The 19880-nt window shown below is 38.2% G+C and overlaps 1 protein-coding gene and 1 long non-coding RNA gene across 4 annotated transcripts; one reads left to right on the top strand and one right to left on the bottom strand.

The window, feature by feature from the left end:
- Positions 1-5143: 5143 nt before the first annotated feature.
- nr2f2 (nuclear receptor subfamily 2, group F, member 2) lies at positions 5144-14431 on the bottom strand. Of its 3 annotated transcripts, none has more exons than XM_074633017.1 (3): positions 14295-14431; positions 8508-9035; positions 5144-5715 (listed from the first exon to the last, which is right to left on the bottom strand). In XM_074633017.1, the coding sequence occupies exons 1-3, from the start codon at positions 14329-14331 to the stop codon at positions 5441-5443; spliced, it is 840 nt and encodes a 279-aa protein (XP_074489118.1). In that variant the 5' UTR covers positions 14332-14431; the 3' UTR covers positions 5144-5440. The 3 variants fall into 3 exon arrangements, with proteins under 3 accessions (XP_074489118.1, XP_074489116.1, XP_074489117.1); XM_074633015.1 differs by lacking the exon at positions 14295-14431 and adding an exon at positions 10275-11741 and having other exon boundaries at positions 8508-9053; XM_074633016.1 differs by lacking the exon at positions 14295-14431 and adding an exon at positions 10275-11717.
- On the top strand, positions 13569-18220 carry LOC141766308 (uncharacterized). The gene is made up of 2 exons (XR_012593610.1): positions 13569-13946; positions 14383-18220. It is a non-coding gene; the product is annotated as an uncharacterized LOC141766308 (long non-coding RNA).
- The last annotated feature ends 1660 nt before the right edge of the window (positions 18221-19880 follow it).

Raw genomic sequence — 19880 nt, 5'->3', positions numbered from 1 at the left:
ATACATATTTTTAATATAATAAAGTATTTAGTCATGCTTATACTCAGTGGCCAAATAGTGGCTTGGATTTATTTGGCATTGCAATATTCAAGCTATCATAGGAAATGTTGGCTGCTCCACTGGCATTGAGATATGGCCCACCGTGAGCGCGCTTGGGTTAAAAGAAAAAAACGAAATAGCCTCCTAAAATGAGAGGGGGGAAATTCAACATGAGGTATATTCCCACTCACATCAGCTGCAGTTGTCTTTATCTCCCCTATTTATATCATCACAAAGCAAAGCGCCCCTTTTTCAAAATCTGGCAGTGGTTTTTCTTTTTTTTTCTTTTTTTTTCAGATGAACTTTGCCATGTTGGTGTTGATTGGTCCTTCTTTCTGCATTTTTTTTTTCTCAATTTCTTGCAAAATGAAAACTCCATGAAGGAGGAAAAGGTTTGGTTAAATAGGACAAATTCAGTGCTATATAACATTCTTGTTTAAAAGGGGGTCTATAATGATCACTAGGTTTCATGTGTGGAGACAAGTCTGTGTGCACTACATGCATGCACTCAGGAGGTCGAATAATAATAATGATATATTTTCTCTACAACTTTAAAATCCGCTTATATCCAATATCAAGGGACCAAAATAAGGCGCTCATGTTGTCAACAACAATTTTGCTCCGTTATAAATTATAGCCCTATAGGTCACATTTGATGTGCAACAATTTGGAGGAAAAATCCAGGATTATCTCCTAATGTTATTTTATTTTAATACATGATTCCTGACTGTCAAAGCTCCATCTGATCATGTTCACAACTACAACATCACATGTGGACTCTCCTCTCTGCAGCAGAGGTGTCCAGTGGCTCTAAACTACACCACCTTCTCTCCACTCCACACAGACACAGACGCGGTGGGATACAGAGTGGATGGCAGGTGCTTTAAAACACACATTACTTGTAAAGTTACAGCCTAATAGCAGCCGGCAGCTGCTGTTTCGTGGTTGTTGCGCTGGTCGCTTTTTCTCTTTGTGTTAAAGTGAGCCGAGGAGGTCTCCGAGGTCTCTGGAGCTACAGTTCCAGGGTTAGCGGGTAGATGGCACAATTTTCTTACATTTATGGGCAGAATGCAGGAAAGCCTTGTGTGCACTAAGCAGAAGTGAAAGGGCACTTTATTTTAATGTCAAAATATAAAGTGGAAAAATTAAGAAAATTAGGAAATGTCAAAATAAAGAATTCAAAATGAAATCAAATTGAAGCTTTATCACTATTTTATAGCCAATTTGTTATTAGAGAAGAGAAATTACAATAATGATCATATTTTTTTTTCTTTAAGGCAAAACATAAATAATCATCTTGGTAAGCGTTTGACCCACAGCATACATTGTAAATGAGCTGCAATGCCTCCGCCTATATATATATATATATATATATATATATATACACACACAATAAAGCGCATGCATGCTGCATGGGGATAATTTGTCATAGTGATAGTGCCAAGGTGCAAATAATGTGCATATTTGTCGCTTTAACTGTGCGGGCGTGCATGTGTGTGTGTGTGTGTGAACGAGACAGAGGAAGAGCGAGACTGCAAACCATATTCTTATCTTATTAAACAAATAGCCCCACTAATAGCCCGCCGAGCCCTATATAATAACTTCTCAGTTCCAGTGCGTAAAAACCCCAACAAAACGCCAACCATCACCATCACACAGACTACTGTAACACACGCATCAGCCAGCAGCATCCTCCGCAGCTTGCATGGAGGATGTGGAGTTTTTTTGAGGGGATATAGATACATATATATGCATATATATATATATCCCTATAGGGCTATACCAGCTCGTGTGTCCAAAAGTTCTCACGTCACACAGACAGTAAATAAAAGTGACGTCGCAGCGAGTTACACCTCATTAGTCTTTTTTGTACAATACTAATAAATGAGCAGAAGTACAAATTATAGAGTCCAGCATATACATCACGCTCTGTCAACTAACATCAGCCCGGTCAGTGTCGAGATATATCCATCACAAAACCTCCACTTATTATTTCATTATGAAGTCTGGTGGAGTGAGGTTTTTTTTGTATTTTTCTTTACTGTAAACACTGTTGTCCAGTGATATTGGCTCTCTGTGGTGGTTGGTGATGGCTGGTGGTGGATGATGTCTACCTTTAAACTATCAGTGTGATATGCCTCAGAGACAGTTTGGTTGGACAAGCAGTGAAAGCAGCACTGTGTGGATAAATAGGCGCTTTCAGCAAAGAAGCCCGCGGATGAAAGACCATCAGCATCACATCATAATCATCATTTTCATCATTATCAACAGCAACAAAACACACACACACTCACTCTCACACACACAGCAGCAGCAGCAGCAGAAACCGTGGTGAAGTTTGGCTTCCTCCCATCCTGATTAAGCCTCTATATACAACAAGGCTAATTCTATTTCAGGGCCTATAACTCTCCACTAAGCCAATACTACTAATAATTAATGGTGTATAGCATTATCACAATATCACGTGCGTAAAAGTGCGTATACGTGACATTTAAACCATCTTGGGATATTCACACATTTATGCATTTAAGTTTAACAATGTGTAGCGTTCAGCAACTTGTGATGGTGATGGTGTTATTGAAGCTCAGTGATGCAGTGGGAAATAGAAAGTATAGACCATAATAAACGCAAAGAGCAGCCAGGTGTATCACTATAAGAAGCGACTGGAATTTCTGAGAATATTTTTTTTTTTAAATGTTCCTGTCAATTTATATTATTTGGATGCTACTATTTTATGAATTCATGTCATTAATAGATGTGAGCGTCCAAAGGTGAAGCAAGCTGAGCTCCACTATGTCTACTGTTATGAAATGTTATTATCTGTTGAGCCTTATTACAACTGTTGTATCCTATTTCTGAAGTTTAACTGACATCCGCCTTCAATCCATTATTCTCCAAACTAGTAAATAACTGATCGACATTTTTTTTTTTTTACATAAAATAACCTCGTATAGCAAAACGTGAAGGCGTTGTGAGCGAGCCTGTTGGCTGATTGATTAATTATTTTGTAATTCATTAATCACTTTCATGGGGCAAAAGGGCAACAATCCTGCCACAGCAAATTGACTCCAACCGACCACACACACCACACACACGCGCACACATAGAAGGACAAGTCCACGCGCATGTTTTGGGAGGGGAAGTAAAAAAAACATGAAAATTTTTTCAAATTCATAAATTATAATTTAATACCAAGAACAAATTTACAGCAGAATGCTTGTTTACAATAAGCTAACACAAACAAACAAGAATTGTGTTTCAACTATAAACTTTCACACACACTCACATATATCACTTGCAATTAATAATAATAATAATAATAATAATGATAATCATAAAAAAAGTATCTATACGTTATCAATACCCTGCAGTCATATATTTTTATATATTTATATATATAAAAACGTGGGTCAGTTTAAACTGTTCATAATTACAATCATGTATCATTCTCTGGTCCATATGTGGCCACGAACAGCCAAAGATCAGTGTTCAATCAGTGATCCCTTTTAATTCAACCACAACATGGTGTTTTTTTCAGTGTGTGTTGAAGAGAAAAGCCTCGAAAAAACAAGGACAAAATTGCTAGCTTTCCAAATACACGCACGCACGCACACACACACGCGCGCGCACACACGCTCAAGCACGCCACGGCACCTGTCAAAGACCAAAAAGGAGCAATAACACTAAAGTTAAAATATCAACTCCTTTTTTTCCACCCAAAAAACCTGCTCACCCTGTTTTAAGTCTGAAAGCCTAATAATAATGAACGTCGTTTCTTTTCTTTTTTGTTTCTTTTAAATACAAGGGCTAGTGTACTGAATGCACAGATTATATCTATACAGTCAAAAAAGAGAAAGAAGAAAACATTTACATTTATATATCAAAGGTAAAATAGGTTAGCGACCTGTGGCCATGCATTCACAGTCTAAATATACATGAAAAAGAAAACATTTTTGTAGTAATATGTATATACATTAAAAACATAACTTTCAGTGCTACTAGTCTAAGTCTGCCACTCAATTTTGAAGACGTTGTATTATCGAGAAAAAAAAATGGCAACCACAGATTTTTTTTCTTAATCACATATACTTTGTATAAAGGAAAAAACTCGTTGAAATGAATTGACCTATATTTACAAGAATACTGCCTCTATCAAGTGTTTTTCAAGTGAAAAAACACACGACTGAAGTTTCAAATCTAATTGTGTTTTTCCCCCAAAATGTTGTAGGCCTACTTTAACATCGTTTTGATAAGAAATCACATCATGCTTGTCAGGCACTTAATGCTTGAAGTGAATAAAGGGTGACATTTCAGGGACGCTTTAATAATACTGCTATTAAACACTACTCTGGCTAGGCTTCAAACTTTTATGACCCTTGACCTCTCCAATTCTTGTTTTAAAACAAGTCAGTTATGCTTTCAGTGCTGTTTGAGCCACTGCAAAATGCACATCTAGAGCAACCTGTCTCAAATACCTTTATAACAGCAGGATAGGTAACTTTTTTTATTGTATCCAATTGGGGAAGTAATGCCAAATATTCAAAGCTGGATGAAATGGGGAAGACTTTTCAAATAATTTGGAAAACAACCTGTAACTTCATATTAATAAAGAGCAAAAATGTTTCTGCTGGGTCATAAAGTTGAACATGAACTCCAAAAGAACTCCCTTTTTTTCCCAGATGGTATTGGTCATCCTAAGAATATAAGTGCGCTTGCAGCATTAAGCCTAGATTATAAGCCTATACTCCTATTGCTGTGGTTTTAATTCTTTTTAGAACTTTTTTTTTTTTTTTTTTTAAGTTTTTTTTTTTTTTTTTTTTTACACCTTTTCAAAATAAATCATTGTCTTAGAAAATAACACCACCTGTACTACAGAAATCACATAGGCCGGTTTGGAACCAGAAAGGAGGAACAAAGAAAGTACAAAACACAGCTATACATGGACACAGGACAAGTCATTTTTGAGAAAAGAAAATTCACGTTTTCGTATTTTTCCCTTTCTCCTGTATTTTTTTTTCTTCTTTTTACCTAAATTATCATTTTTAAATGCACTTAATACTTAAATTTTCCTTATAAGGATCAACAAAAATCCTTTTTTCCCTCATTTTTCTTCTTCTTTCATTAAAAAAAAATGAATCGAAGCAGGTTGTTTCTGCATGAACACTGGGAGCTTGTATCTGCCATTTTGAAAGTTCAGTGGATGTCTCAATTTTTTTTTTTTTTGGAGTATAGGGGGGTGAATTCACAGTCATTTACGTCAATGTCTTTCTTCATGAAAAGCCAGCCCCGTGTAACAGCCGGTTGGTTTTTTATTCCTTCCACAAAAGCAGCTATAATCATTGTAGTCTCGCAGCCCCCCCCAACAACCCCACCTTTTGTTTGTTCGTCTCCTTCTTGGTTTTTACTGAATTGACATGTAAGGCCAGTTAAAACTGCTCCCCGAAAGCAACATATCCCTGATGAGAGTTTCAATTGGGGTTTTACCTACCAATCGGACGAAAAATAACTGTTCTATGACCGAGGAAGAGACTGTGCGGAGGGAAGGCAAGCGGAGTAACAACTTCCCAAACCGTGTTGGCTGGTTTGGGTACTGGCTCCGGACATATTCCTCCAGGGCGCACTGGGACTTCTCCTGCAAACTTTCCACATGGGCCACATCTGAGAGGCCACAAGCATCTGGGAGGAGGGGGGGAAAGCAAATAAACATTAATAAAGTGTAACCTAAAGTGTTTTCTCTCACTAGGAGGGGGTTTTTCCCCCACCGTGGTGATATATTGAAGGAAATTATTAATAGCCTGTCACATTTGGGAAAAAAAGCAATTATTTTTAGGAAATTATTCTTAATCCCATTATATGTAAAAGTGGAGTTTATTTTAAACCAATTTAAGCACTTCAGCTCTCTACTCACTGATCTTTATTCCAATGGTCTTCATGACTTTGCTTTTACTTGACAAGCATATACTTTGTGATGTGCTATTATTGTGTGTATTGTGCGTTTTTGTATGTTCTTTCTTGTATATGACTTTAGTATGTTTCTTTGTTTTGACCTGCACAAGTGGACTACAGATGTGAATTAGTTTAAAGATATAATCTGGTATACGGTGCATCAAATGGTGACATTTATGTTTTAAACTGTACATGGTCCCTTTTAATTAAAATAAAATAAAATAAAATAAAAAAAATTGTCTGGAAGCTTGTTTTAATAAATATAACTAGTGAGCATATTTGTCAGTGAATGAGAATTATTATTATTATTATTATTATTATGGGCGAATAGACCACAAATAAAAAAATATAATTCTGCACTATGATGGCATCTTCTATTGCTTTAACAATTATATAATATTTTATTTAAAAATATTAATATATAGGTAAAACTCTTTCGCGTGCTGAAAGAAGCAGAGGAAAATGTGAGTGTTATTTCGCCACTTTAATTCACTGTTGCCTCCTTTTATCGCTACTACAACTCGGTTATTTCCCTCGATAAAGCCACTTAAAAAGTGGACTAAATAATTAAGCATATTCATAGCTAAAGACTGTGTTTTAGATGGGCCTGTCTTTCACAGTCAGAGGCAGAGAGAGGAGGAGGAGAGGAGGAGGGGGGATGGAGAGAGAGAGAGAGAGAGAGAGAGAGAGAGAGAGAGAGAGAGAGAGAGAGAGAGAGAGAGAGAGAGACCTACTGACCTTTAGTGAGCAGAGATTTAGCTTGACAAAAAAAAAAGGGCCCATATAGCCTGCAAAGTTGCCGTCATACTATACCACCGGAGACGCATAATCACTATCTTTGCTGCTAGATGTGGGCGGCAGTTGATTATGTGCCAAAAACGCTTGTACGCGCATTGGTTAAGTTTGTAAAGTTTACGCATGACAACAAACCAAAACCACCAAAGTAGCAAAAAGGCGTGTCATTCAAACCTGCTCTAACACACAGCTCATGTTCAAGCCTCCAGGACTCAGGTATATGGAGGAGACAAATTAAGCCATCATAATAAAATTCAATGACCTGAAAATTTTTTTTTGTGAATAGGCTAACAAACCATCAGGAGAACAATAGTGAAGCTGCTAGAAGCTATAAATGAAATACTGATGGCTCGCAGGTATGATATCATTTCAATGACATGCATTCAAGTCTGTGGTGAAACCTTGTAAATCTCTTCCACACGGATTTTTTTTTTATTTCCCTCTTTTAATGGTGGAGCTAATGTAACAAAATAGCTGGGAAGTTTAGGTCATGACCTAGATCTGGAGCAAATCCAGAGACGCCTTGAAACCTATAACAGGCGCACAGAATATTTCTGCAAATAAAATCCTGTCACTGCTCAATATCACAACAAATACTGCTAAGATTCGGACATATTTTGCAATTACAGTGTGTGTGCATGGACTTCCACATGTGTTTTCCTCTCGGACATACATGTCTGTCTCCTATAAATGACACTGGAGCGTTGAAACCTGCAGCTTTGCTTTGCTTTTACTGTGTGCAAATGGGACATTAGGGCTTGTCTTTTCTTTTTTTCTATATTCCCCTCCCCCTCGGAGCCTGACATCATTTATATCTGTCATTGCCTACAAACAAGACGTGGGGTATACACACATTGATATATGGCGTAAAAAAAAAAAAAATATCAACGTGTATAGCAATTCATCTGCAAAGCTATATTGGATTCTCCAAAAAAAAGTGTGTTATAATAGCTAGATTTTATGATGCTTAAAAGGGTAATTATTGTGAAGTTATCGGTCCTATTTAACTATGAGATTATGCTCTAATATTTCAGTCCTGTTTTGTTGTCAATTTAATTTTAAAAAATGCCACTACTTCCAGTTTAGTTGTGTGTTATGTGTCTGATAAATCAGTTGATTAATCAAGTGTTTTATAATTTAGTAGCCTAAAGCCTATATCCAACAGCCCTTGGCACCTGAAGGCATCATATATAGGTGGACATTTAAGCAGGGTGTTCATCTATAAGACAACAAGCCCTGTAGCCATGTGTGTGTGGATATATATATATATATTTAGGTCAGCATTGATTTCAGTCAGTGTGAGCATGTTAGTTACATTTATCTGTGCAATATATCCTTGATGCAATATGTTGCACCTCAAGTGCAACTTTGTTTACATTTTATTTATTACATCTATACCCCTACCTATTTTACAAGTGTGTTTACATTACATCTATTTTTATATTTCATACTTCTAGTGTAACACTTCAGTTTATATTTTTTTATTCATTACATCTACTTTACCTATTTTATTAACTTTATAACTGTGTGTGTTTTTTTTACCTGTTATATGTTTTTTATCTGCCTCATTTAGTCTTGTCAAGTTTAAAAGCACTGACCAGAAGTGGCAAATCTCGTTGTATTTAATACAATGACAATAAAGCTTTCTATTCTATTCTAATTCTAGTGACATTCACACACATAGACTGAACTTGGGAGAGTGAGTGTGTGCCTAGATATTGTCTTACCTGTGGTGAAGAGCACAATTGCCTTTAAGCAGCTATATTCGGCAGAGTCAACGTGCAAAGCTTTGAGCTTCTCCACTTGTTCTTGGAAGATCCTAATGTGGTCCATAAAGGCCACCACTCTGTCCGCAGACATGGGAGATGCGTGCAGGCCAGCAGCCGCCAGCAGAGGAGCCACATGCAGGGGCATGGAGCACTGAGCCGCGTTGAGCACAAATAACTCACTCCACGTCAACCTCAGCAGAGCCACCTGGTCGGTGATCTGCAGGTCTGGGAAGAAGGGAATATTCCTGGCCCACTCCACGGCGCTGAAGAGCATCCTGGCTGCTAGTTCACAAATGTTCTCGATGCCCATGATGTTGTTGGGCTGCATGCACTGACTGCCATACCGGGACGTCGGGTAGGGCTCCGCTCTCAACAGGAGAGAGATATATCCGGATAAGTAGGAATGGCAGTGCAGTGGGTCTCCATTTGTCAAGGCGAACTGACCGTGGTGAGGCTGTGTGGGTGGCACCCGTCCCCTTTGCACGGCTGCAGTAAAAAGAGAAACTACAGATATTGAAGCCTGAATTCTACAAATCACACAACATCAGCCTGGGCATGCTTATACTGTGTCATACTATTATACAAAAGCGTATAAGAGAATAAACACAGCAGCATGTTTTGCTATATCATAACACACACACACACACACACACACACACACATATTATATGTTATTACATAGTTTTAAAAGGGGGTTTCATATATAATATTATGTCCTGGAACAGCACATCTGCAGTAAAAAAGAGAAACTAAGCCTGAATTCTACAAATCTTCACACAACATCAGTCTGGGGGCATATATACTGTCTGTTAATATTACACATTTTAACAGGAATTAAAAGCTTATAATAAAAAAATAAACACACAGCATGTTTTGCTATATCATAACACACACACACATTATGTTATTGCATAGTTTTAAAAGGGGTTGCATGTATAATATGTCCTGGAACAGCACATCTGCGCTTTAAACACGTTTAGACACACACGTTATGTGTTATTGCATAGTTTTAAAAAAGGGTTGCATGTATAATATCATGTCCTGGAACAGCACATGTGCGCTTTAAACACGTTTAGACATAAGCTTAAAAAAATTATGTTATTCGGCAACAGCAACATGAGCTGCTGGGCTGTGAAGGAACACAAAGAGGGCAAGGGAGACCTTGCATGTTTAACCCTTAACCTACTTTAGCAATTCATCTCGTTTTTTTACCATATTATACATGCGGGGGGCCTATTTTCGACTAATATTCAAGTACGAATATTGTGCGTAATTCAGGTTTTTGCAGACACAGTGGACGAGATAGATGTAGTGGATGTGAGCCTGAAACACGCGCTATCTCTTAATTCTCTGCTCGCCATAATAGCGCGTGCAGAAAGGCTATATGTGTGTCATCTATTCAGTACTAGATGTATCTAATGGCTTTATCTGAATACAAATTTGATAGCCCCAGTGTAAACAAGGGGTTTTTGGATCTTATATGTGAAATACAAAGCTATGTAATACGCCTGAGCTGGATTCTATAATAAAAAAAAGGAAGAACCGGCTGAGCCACCGACTCGAGCATAGACACAGAGCCGCTCCATGACGCGCTGCAGCCGGACAGCCTGGGAGGGAATAGTCGGTGGATGGAGATGGAGATAGGGGCGATATAAAGATGGTTGCATGTCTGGAAAGCTTCAAAAAGCACAACATATTATATGAGAAAACAAAAAGTCCCAATACCTTCCCGTCTCATGCCGACTTTGAGGCATTTTTTGAGGCGGCAGTACTGACACTGATTGCGGTGGTGCTGGTCGATTGGACAATTCCTGTTGGCACGGCACGTGTAAGTGAGGTTCCGTCTCACGCTCCGTTTGAAGAAGCTCTTGCACCCTTCGCAAGTGAACTGGCCGTAGTGTTTGCCACTGGATTTATCCCCACACACCACACACTCAATGTGCTGCGGCTGCTGCTTCTCCGGCTGCTGCGTCTGCGTCGTCGTCTGGTTCGTCTGGTTGTTGTTGTTCGGAGCTCCTTGTTGTTGGACCGGAGTCTGCTGCTGCTGAGAGGTCGGAGGGGCGACCTGAGAGGCTGTCAGATTCAACTGGCCCGGTTGAGAGGAGGGAAGAGATAGTCCTCCTTGGGTTTGCGAGGAAAGGGTGCCTTGGGTGTCAGCCACATCGTCCTGGGAGCCTCTCCACACTACCATTGCCATATCTGAATCAGTCAACGTAAAGAAACTTTTTTGTCTGCCGTTTTTGGTGTCGAGGTGTGGTGGAGAATGTCTCAGGTTGATTAACACACAAAAATGACAAATCTAGAAGCCTCTAACAAGATGAATCCACTTCTCTCCTTGTCGAAAACTGTCGATTTTTTATTGCTGCTGCACGAAGCACGTTTTTTTTCTTTTTTCTTTCAAGTCAAAACTGATGCGATGGCGAGCTGAGTCGCTGCCTTCTTGCGCTTAAAGGCCAAGTCCAGGGGCGCTTACAGTCAGCCATCCAGCACACCCATCACCATCAATAGGGGAAACGTAGGATAAAATATTAAAAATAATAACCGGAGGTAGCATGGACTAGTCAGTCAGTGGAGGAGGATGATGATGGAGCAGCAGCAGCAGGGTTGGTGCTGGCGAGACCGAGCCTGCAGCAGCAAGCAGCAAGCAGCAAGCAGCAGAAAACAATTGGTGAAAGCAAAAACACTCTCTGTAATAGCAGCTACTGTCAAGTTCCAGCACCAAAGTCTTGAAGAAAAAATCACCAGCGTCTTCTTCCTTTTTCTTCTTGTGAGGTAAGAGCCAGCAAAAGCAAAAAGCGCGCAGCAAAAGCTGAAGCCAATGTTTTTTTTTTTGTTTTTTTTTGGAGATCCTCAAAATATGAAGACAACTCTCTCTCCACCTCCAAAGAAAAAAGAAAAGCAGTAAAATACAAAAAAAACTCACAACCTACAAACCTCCTCCGTTGCACTGAAGAATAATAATAGGAAAAAAAGGAGTAAAGAGAATCAAAGTGATCAAATATGTTAAAAAAGGCAGGAGGGTTTAAGGGAAAAAGTGATTTGCGATTGGTAGGAAGGAGCCTGGCTGGCAGAATGCTTTCTCTCTGATCAGCTCACTGAGCTCTCTATATAGTGAACTTTGACACGACTGCTGCAACTTAGCACACGTTACCATGGAGATCAGCTGCCATATAAGGAAGGAGAGTGTGTTTGACTGGTCAGAGCTCAGGGACCTCCCACTGAACCTCATTGGCTAGTCGGCACTTGTGCTACTTGGTACCTTGCCAGAGCCAGCATGGAGGTCGAGAGAGGGCCGCTGGGTCCTAAAAAGAGACGATTTTCTGGGAAGAGGAATCATTTCTAGTCACTCAAATCGAACCAGACTATATAGAATATAAAGCCTGAGCAAATGCATGAAGAAAAACACAAAATCTCAATTATCTGCCTCTTATTGCCTTACAGTATGTAAATACTTATAACAAGCTGAAATATCCACATCCATACATCCAAACCATATTTTGAAGAGGAATCATTTCTAGTCACTCAAATCGAACCAGACTATATAGAATATAATTCACATCCACCTTGTAAAGCCTGAGCAATTGCATGAAGAAAAACACAAAATCTTAACTCAATTATGTGCCTTACGCGTTACACTATGTAAAACTTATAACAAGCTGAAATATCCACATAGATTGTGTCCCCGAGACACAGGTGCATGATCTGTGCTCATTACTATAAAACTATTGTGCCATGTCCTTTAGGTATATTAAGAGAGAATACACATTTGAGAAGACACCAAATAAGACACTCTGATTGCATGCTGAATAAAGAGTGTGAACATTATTTAGGATAATTGTGAATAAAACTACTTATTTGCTCACATATACATCAAACCAGACTATATAGAATATAACACACATCCTGAGCAATTGCACGAAGAAAAACACGAAATCTTAACTCAATTATCTGCCTCATATCGCGTTACGGTATGTAAAATAGCCTTATAACAAGCTGAAGATAGATTTTTGTCCCCGAGACACAGGTGCACCCTCTGGACATGATCTGTGCTCATTACTATAAAACTATTGTGCCCTGTCCTTTAGGTACATATAAAGACAGAATACACATTTGCGAACAAAAAAGACACACAATAAGACACTCTGATTGCTAAATAAAGAGTGTGAACATTATTTAGGATAATTGTGAATAAAACTACTTATTTGCTCTATGCACATATACACCCATCACACAAATAACGCCAGGCCAATTTCTACATTTTCCCTCCTTATGTGTCCTGTATTCCCTATATTTGCACAGGCTAATATACCTATTAGCGTCTTCTAATCACACCAGGTACCATTCATCACAACCCCACACCTCTTACAAAAATGTTATGATAGGCTACTGACATCATCTGGACACCCCGCTGCAGCCTGCTAATCCCCCTGCTGCAAATATCCTCCTAACACACCAGGTCAGAGAGGCCAAATCTGAGGTCTCAGAAGTCAGAGCTTTTTTTTTTTTTTTTTTTGCTTTATGTGGTCAAAACGTGAAATGACTGCAGCTTTAAATAGGGACTGTATTTAAAAAAATGTCCCCTTGAGGTCAAAGGCCATGCCCCTTCACATTAAGGTGAAAGTTAAGCCACTTCCTGATAAACAATAAAAAATGTGTTTTGCGGTCATTTAGATGCTTTAAAATAAGATGTCTTAGAATATAGATAATTGTGGATGATGGTAAACACAGTGAAGGATGCCGTGCATGTAAATCAGTGGTTGCACCAGACATGGTTAATATTTTTTTTAGGCTATTTAAACAGCAGTAAAGACTGGTGTACTTTATGCCCAGAGGCTATCAAAGTTGAACTGCAGGTAAAACTTCACAGAGCCCTGCAGATGAACCTATAGCCTGTCTATAGAGAGCAGCAGCAGCAGCAGCAGCATGCATTGTGTCCCAGGATGTATTACAGTATATGGGTGCCCCCTAGCGTATGAAGTTCTTGCTTCAAATAAGATTCAATTTAGAGGAGCCATCCGACACGGAAACTGCTTCAGTCTCTTTCTCCCGCATCGACCAAACTAACGAGCACCATTTTTTTTAAACTGATGACTTTGTTTGTTTAAATTCTGTTTTACATGACTTGGATGGCAAAGCTTTCAGAGTTGCCAAAGAAGTTGGATTTACTTTTTTTTTTTTTTTTTACCACTTCAGGCAGTCCCAGCGGTGGTATTATTTAGACCAATTATTTCTTTATTCTAAAAAACAACAACAAATGAGCCGATTATATTTTGTCTGCATGACTATTTTGTCGGTTTTTATTTACAGAAGAGGTGAAAATGGAGAGTCTGTAAATAAAAAAACAACACCCCCGAAAGGTGTATCCATTTATCGAGGAGGATCCTGCAGCTTCAAATGGTGAGTATACATTTTTTTGCACACTTTATTAGGATAAATCTGTAAAGAAAGAGCGCTGTATTTCTCAGCGTTTAATTAGATATTGTTTAAATAAGCGTACAAGCTTATATGTTGTAATGAAAGACATGTACTGCTGCAGATAGAGCATATAAGAGCGCACATATACGATGTTTCCAGTGCGCATTGGATACGCGCGACTCTGTCAGTCATTCTCGCTTATTATCCAAGTGTTAATTTATATGATGATACGCACAATACGCTCAACTAGTTAGCAAATAGCCATTCATAAAGTTATTTCATAGTGATATAGAGAGGAAGGAGGCTTTATTGTTATAATAACAGACCTACCAAATGCATACGTTGCTTGGTCCGTAGCTGGATGCATCTTCTCTCTTTTCTCAGAATATATTTTTGTCTTCTCTTTTTGTCGACACAGAGTGAAAGTGGCCAAATCTTCCTCTCCAGGATGAAACACACACAAAAAAGCACGCAGTTTATTGGAAAATTAGGTAAAATGTCTTGATCATGCAAAAACTTTGGATATATAGCCGGAATAAACAACTGATTCACGGTCATGTGTTGTTGTTGAGGTGTCTTCCGAGCAGAATATCATTTGACTGCCTTCTGGAAATAATCAGTAAGGTTTTTACAGCAAAAGCAGAGAGATCCTGTGCGCCTTTTCTCTCCTCTACAGTACAATAATATGGCCAAAACGCGCTGCTTTGTGTGGGCTGCTGAGGAGAGAGGGAGGGGGTGAAGTCACAATAGACACCTGTCTGTCTGTCTTTAAGTGAGGCGAGCATGCATTGTGACATATTACTAATTATACTGGAGATTGGGATTATAAAGATGCAATAAGATATGTGATTAGAGCTGTAATTAAAACTGCTAAAAAATTTAATTTTATTGAAAAAATAAACGTGCATAAATTGAGCCTATAAAAAACTGTGATATTATTACTATGAATTTTCTTTAATTAATATTAATAATTATAATAAAACAAATTAAACATCATACAAATAATAATATATATATATATATATTTTTACAGCTACACCTCTAGCAATTACACACAATGCAGAGAATAAGAATGCCTATATAATTAAATGATAATAGCCTCAATTAACCTCGCGTAAATCTATACTGGGTTGAGAAATTGAACACCTTTTTTTTCCACGCATAAACATTTCCACACCAGCACAATTGATTTGCTATTAAACCCCCCTCCAGAAGAAGTCTTGTGCTGCAGTTTTTTTTATTCCCCGGGTTTAAAAGTTTCCTCTCTGTGTGATTAGTAGCTGTTCTCTCTCTTCAAGCAAGAGGATAAAAAGCACTATATGCTCAGCGAGCACACAACACAACAATAGCGCATGCAGCCCAACGGGACCAGTATCGATTAAGACGAGACAGAGGATGTCGCCTGCACTAAATATTTACTGATCACACACAAATAGCTGGATCTTTAACGATTTCCCATGCTCCCTGGCTGGGAGAGAGGACTAAATCACTTTATTATTGTTAGTAAAACAAAGCACACGCGCTGGAACACAGGAGTGGAGATGTGCTGATTGGGATAAGTGCAGTTAAATTAATCGATAGCGAGGAGATAATAAGTTGAGATTTACGGGCGTGCAAAGAAAAATCTTTCACTCATGTATCAGGTTAAAAAAGACACATTGGTAATTCCTCTTATACAGCCAGACGCGCGCGTAAAAACTGCGTTTAAAGGCAACAGATTGGAGACAAAAACTACACAACTATCAGAGTGGATTGGGTTAAAGAAATCTTGCATATTATTTTTTTATTTTTTTAGATGATCTAAAAATAAAAATGAGTGTGCTGATGAAAGAAGGAAACCCCTGTCACACTGGTGTAAAAAAGTCAAAAACTTGGGATGAAAGTTGACTTTAATCTCATCTCTTGCCTTCAGCAAGTGCTTCATGCAGATAGGAGGGTTTCTGACCTGGAGGTCTCCAAGTTCCCAACCTGATTAACCCCTCCAGACCCGCGCAGTAGCAAATGTTAACCAGGCTAATCAACTTCAAGAGTCTGATTGAATTAGATGACTGGGGTGGAATCAGGACTGAAAATAAATTGTGCCACTTAAAAAAAACACCACGAAGAGAAATGTTTTTGACTTAATTTAAATTAACATAATATATATATATATATATAAATAGAGGAATTAATTCCAGATGACTTGTTAAACAGGCAACAGGTTATAGTTGTTTAAAAAATTAATACAATTAAACATTTCAATATTCAAAACTCTCTTTAAAACAACCACAAATAGTTTTTTTTTCCTGTTTGATAAAGATCACTTGATTGATGTTGGTTGTGCCCCATATGTCATAACAGTTTTATCTGCTGCATAGCATCATATCAGTAGTAAAGGCGTTATCTCTCCTCTCTTTATAGTAGTGTTGTAATGTTGCAAATATGCAAAGATGAAAAAAAAACTACACCAATTAGTGAAATGTGTGCTTGTACATTTAGGCTTCATTTAGGTAAAGAATATTTGCTGACATAATTAAAGTTTCAAGAAGTTACTTTAGACTCATATAGCAAGATAATCACAGGAAGAAATATATAAGCTAAATCTTCTCAGATAAATTTATTTTAACATCTTAATTTGCATGATAAAACATATTTGATGATGGGCATAAAAGCAGTGATATTTAGAGAATTTTTTGACATACAGGTTTCATCGTGATGCCGTGTGCATATTCTTATAGTTTTCTTTTGAGCCGACTTTCTTTCTTCGTGATTGAATCCGTAACTCTTAAACATGGCTTTTACAGTCTTTAATGACTAAAGTATGACTTGTCCTTTAAATTATGTTTCTGTCTGTTTGGCTTTTTAATAATATGTAATTACAGAAAATTGCATTCCATTACCACAATTAACACCCCCTTATTGTAAATATGGTGTGTGTAAGCGATTTGATTGTATGCATGCACACGTAAGCTATACAGAAGCATGCACTGTATGTGAGAAAAAATGTGTCTAACATTCACCTTTCTATGCGTCAGTGGAAGCAGACATACGTGTCTTGGATGAGACATAAAGAGTTCATTCAGTGGCGTAGATCACTTTCACTGTGTCTGCATGCCCCGAGGCCCGCTATCTAAAAAGGCAATAGATCCCAGATAACTCACTGTGTTCAATTTGCCAATGATAGATTATAGTGCCAATTTAAACAGATAGGGATCAATTTGTCTCAATGATCACTCTTTAGGCTGACTGCCAGCGTGCTCTTAATGTATTTGTAAATGCTGGTTGTTTGAATGGCGGCTGTTAAAGTGATCAAAACTGTAGAGATGATATGAGAAATGATAAATGAGGTGTTGTTTTGGCTGCTAAAGACTGCATTGATGGAGCACACACGTGATGATTACTAGAGGCAGCAGCATTTGCAGCAGCAGTGACCAGAAGGTCAACGGTTTAACTCCAAGAACTCGCTGGGAAAGTCTGGGTGGGGGAATTGTGTGATAAGTGCTCTCTAACCCTCAGGAACTACTGCTGAAGTACCCTTCGGCAAAGCAGCTTAAACCCCATCTGTCCCAGCGGAGCTGCACAGCGACCGGCGGTACAAGACGGCGGTTGTACCGGCCACTTGTGAGATGTGTCTCTTTGAGTGTGACCTACCCTCCCTTTTCTTTTTAAAAAAGAGGGAGAGTGGGCAGTCCACTCGCCTCACACTTTTTTTTTCTCTCCATGTACTCAGACAGTGAAAAAGTTTTGGAGAAGACACAAGAGAGAGAAAGCTGTGGCAGCATTCGGTCCTGAGCCAGACACGGTTCACATGTGGCCCCAACGGCAGCAGACGGTGTATTGAATTACTGTAACTCAAGGTGTAATGTGGTAGCAGTGTGGGATATGTAAGAGTTACACAAACGGATGTGGAGGAGGCTCGCTCGAGCTTCAGCTTTCTATTACAGCTATAACTTTGTTTTCTTAAATTCCAGCTATAACCATTCAACTGATTGAAATGGAAGCCACACTTTCTATAGTGATCATCAATGTCTCATTATCATTAGATTCACCAATTGTATCAAACTGCTGATGTTATGTGAAAACCTTGTATCTCTGTTTTATAGGGTTAAAGAATTACATGGTTTGTAGGACGAGGAGAAAACACTTCAAAGCCCGCTGGATCAACTCATAAAGCATGTTAGTAAATTTAAAACCTTCTTATGTGCTGTGTATAATCGCAATATGCAGTGTCACACCTGCCACATCTATGCCTAATAAAGTTTGAAGACATGATATGAGCTGTGTTTTAATTGATTTTCTTCATAAGGTACCTAATGTCGTGCACTTACATTTCAAGAATTGATTTTTCCAGTTTTACGATATTTTACTGTAAATGTGTAAATAAAGCTTTTCTTTCTTTCACTGGAACTATTGTTTCGACTGTATGAGACATGCTGTTAAAATCTATAATCACAGGTTGGAAACAGAGACTGCAAGCTCCCTATTTGTCAAATTATTTGGTAGAGCTGCAGCGATTAATCGATTAGTTGTCAACTGTTGAATTATTTGCCAACTATTTTGATAATCGATTAATCGGTTTGAGTACTTTTAAGAAAAATAAGTACAAATTCTCTGATTCCAGCTTCTTAAATGTGAATATTTTCTGTTTTCTTTACTCCTTTATGACAGTAAACTGAATATCTTTGAGTTGTGGACAAAACAAGACATTTGAGGACGTCATCTTGGGCTTTGGGAAACACTGTTCAACATGTTTCATCATTTTCTGATATTTTATAGACCAAACAACTCACTGATTAATCAAGAAAATAATCGACAAAGAAAATTTGTTGCTGCTTTAAATCAAACTTTGGCTTCACAGATTCTGCAGGATATTAAACAATACAGTGGAGATTTAGTGGATAGTGCAAGTTATTGAAAATAATAATTTGACACTCTACACTGAATAATGATAGCATCTTTCTGTGGTGCAAATGTGGACGATTTTAAAATTTGTGAGGAGTACAGTACTCACGTTTCCTGAAATTGAAACGTAGCTGTAGTTAACACTAAAATTAACAACAGTAACATATTATATCAGGCACTTCTACCAGCTCCGAGCCTAAAGACTGCAGGCTGAGAAATCAATCAAGCTGAAATGTTTAACATAAAAATGCATTTCTCTGTGAAAGTGCTGCAGACACACAGTAAACTGTATGAACAAAACCATCAGTCCGTGAATATTGGTGATGTTAACTAAACCTCTACTTCCACAGGTTTAACATTTGTGAATGGAACATGCATATTGTATAATAGCAAATATTGCCATTTGAGGTTTTTCAATCACACACATCCACATGTGATCAATGGTGCTTGTGAGCTGATGGAGGGAATAAAAAGCGAATGGGATTTGGTAAGGCTCCGGAGATGACCTCGAGGGGAAAATCCATTAAAAGAAAACAGGAATCACTTATTCACAGGATCTTGGTTACTTTATCGTCATATGAGGACGCGCAGGAGCTGCTTCTAGAGTTCACAACGTGAGAGTCAATACTCCCAGGATGATGTCATCACAGTCAAATCTTAGACTTGCTCCACTGACAATAAATGGAGATGGGATTTGTGGACATGTGATAGTGCCCAGAGGTTAGAGAAAGACATGACTTAATGTGCTCTCAAATACATTCTCAGGAGTAAACAGTGTTTGTTAGTAATGTTCTAGTTCAGGAGTCCTGCTAATTATCTACAATGGTCAGTATGAACTTATACAAAACTTTTGTCTGTGTCATATTTTACTATGTTTAGTATATATTTATTTATAACACTTTTCTAAACACACACTTTGAACAGCAGTTCTTATATAATGCAACCACACTTCATACAGTAGTATTTATTCAGTTTCTACAATGCATTTAACAGTGAGACAATACCAGAGAATAACACCAAATGTCAGTATATGAA

This window comes from Sebastes fasciatus, chromosome 4 (genome assembly GCF_043250625.1).
Source record: "Sebastes fasciatus isolate fSebFas1 chromosome 4, fSebFas1.pri, whole genome shotgun sequence".
Taxonomy (NCBI): domain Eukaryota; kingdom Metazoa; phylum Chordata; class Actinopteri; order Perciformes; family Sebastidae; genus Sebastes; species Sebastes fasciatus.
The sequence above is the reverse complement of the archived record's forward strand: the minus strand, read 5'-3'. Positions and strand labels throughout refer to the sequence as shown.

Bases quoted from the DNA above. Each gene is read 5' to 3' on its own strand.
- nr2f2 (XM_074633015.1), bottom strand. From the start codon at position 10,746: ATGGCAATGGTAGTGTGGAGAGGCTCCCAGGACGATGTGGCTGACACC. The intron at 9,054-10,274 runs GTATTGGGACTT...CAATATCTGTAG, and splicing joins AGTCGGCATGAGACGGGAAG to TTTCTCTTTTTACTGCAGCC. The intron at 5,716-8,507 runs GTAAGACAATAT...CCCTCCTCCCAG, and splicing joins AATTGTGCTCTTCACCACAG to ATGCTTGTGGCCTCTCAGAT.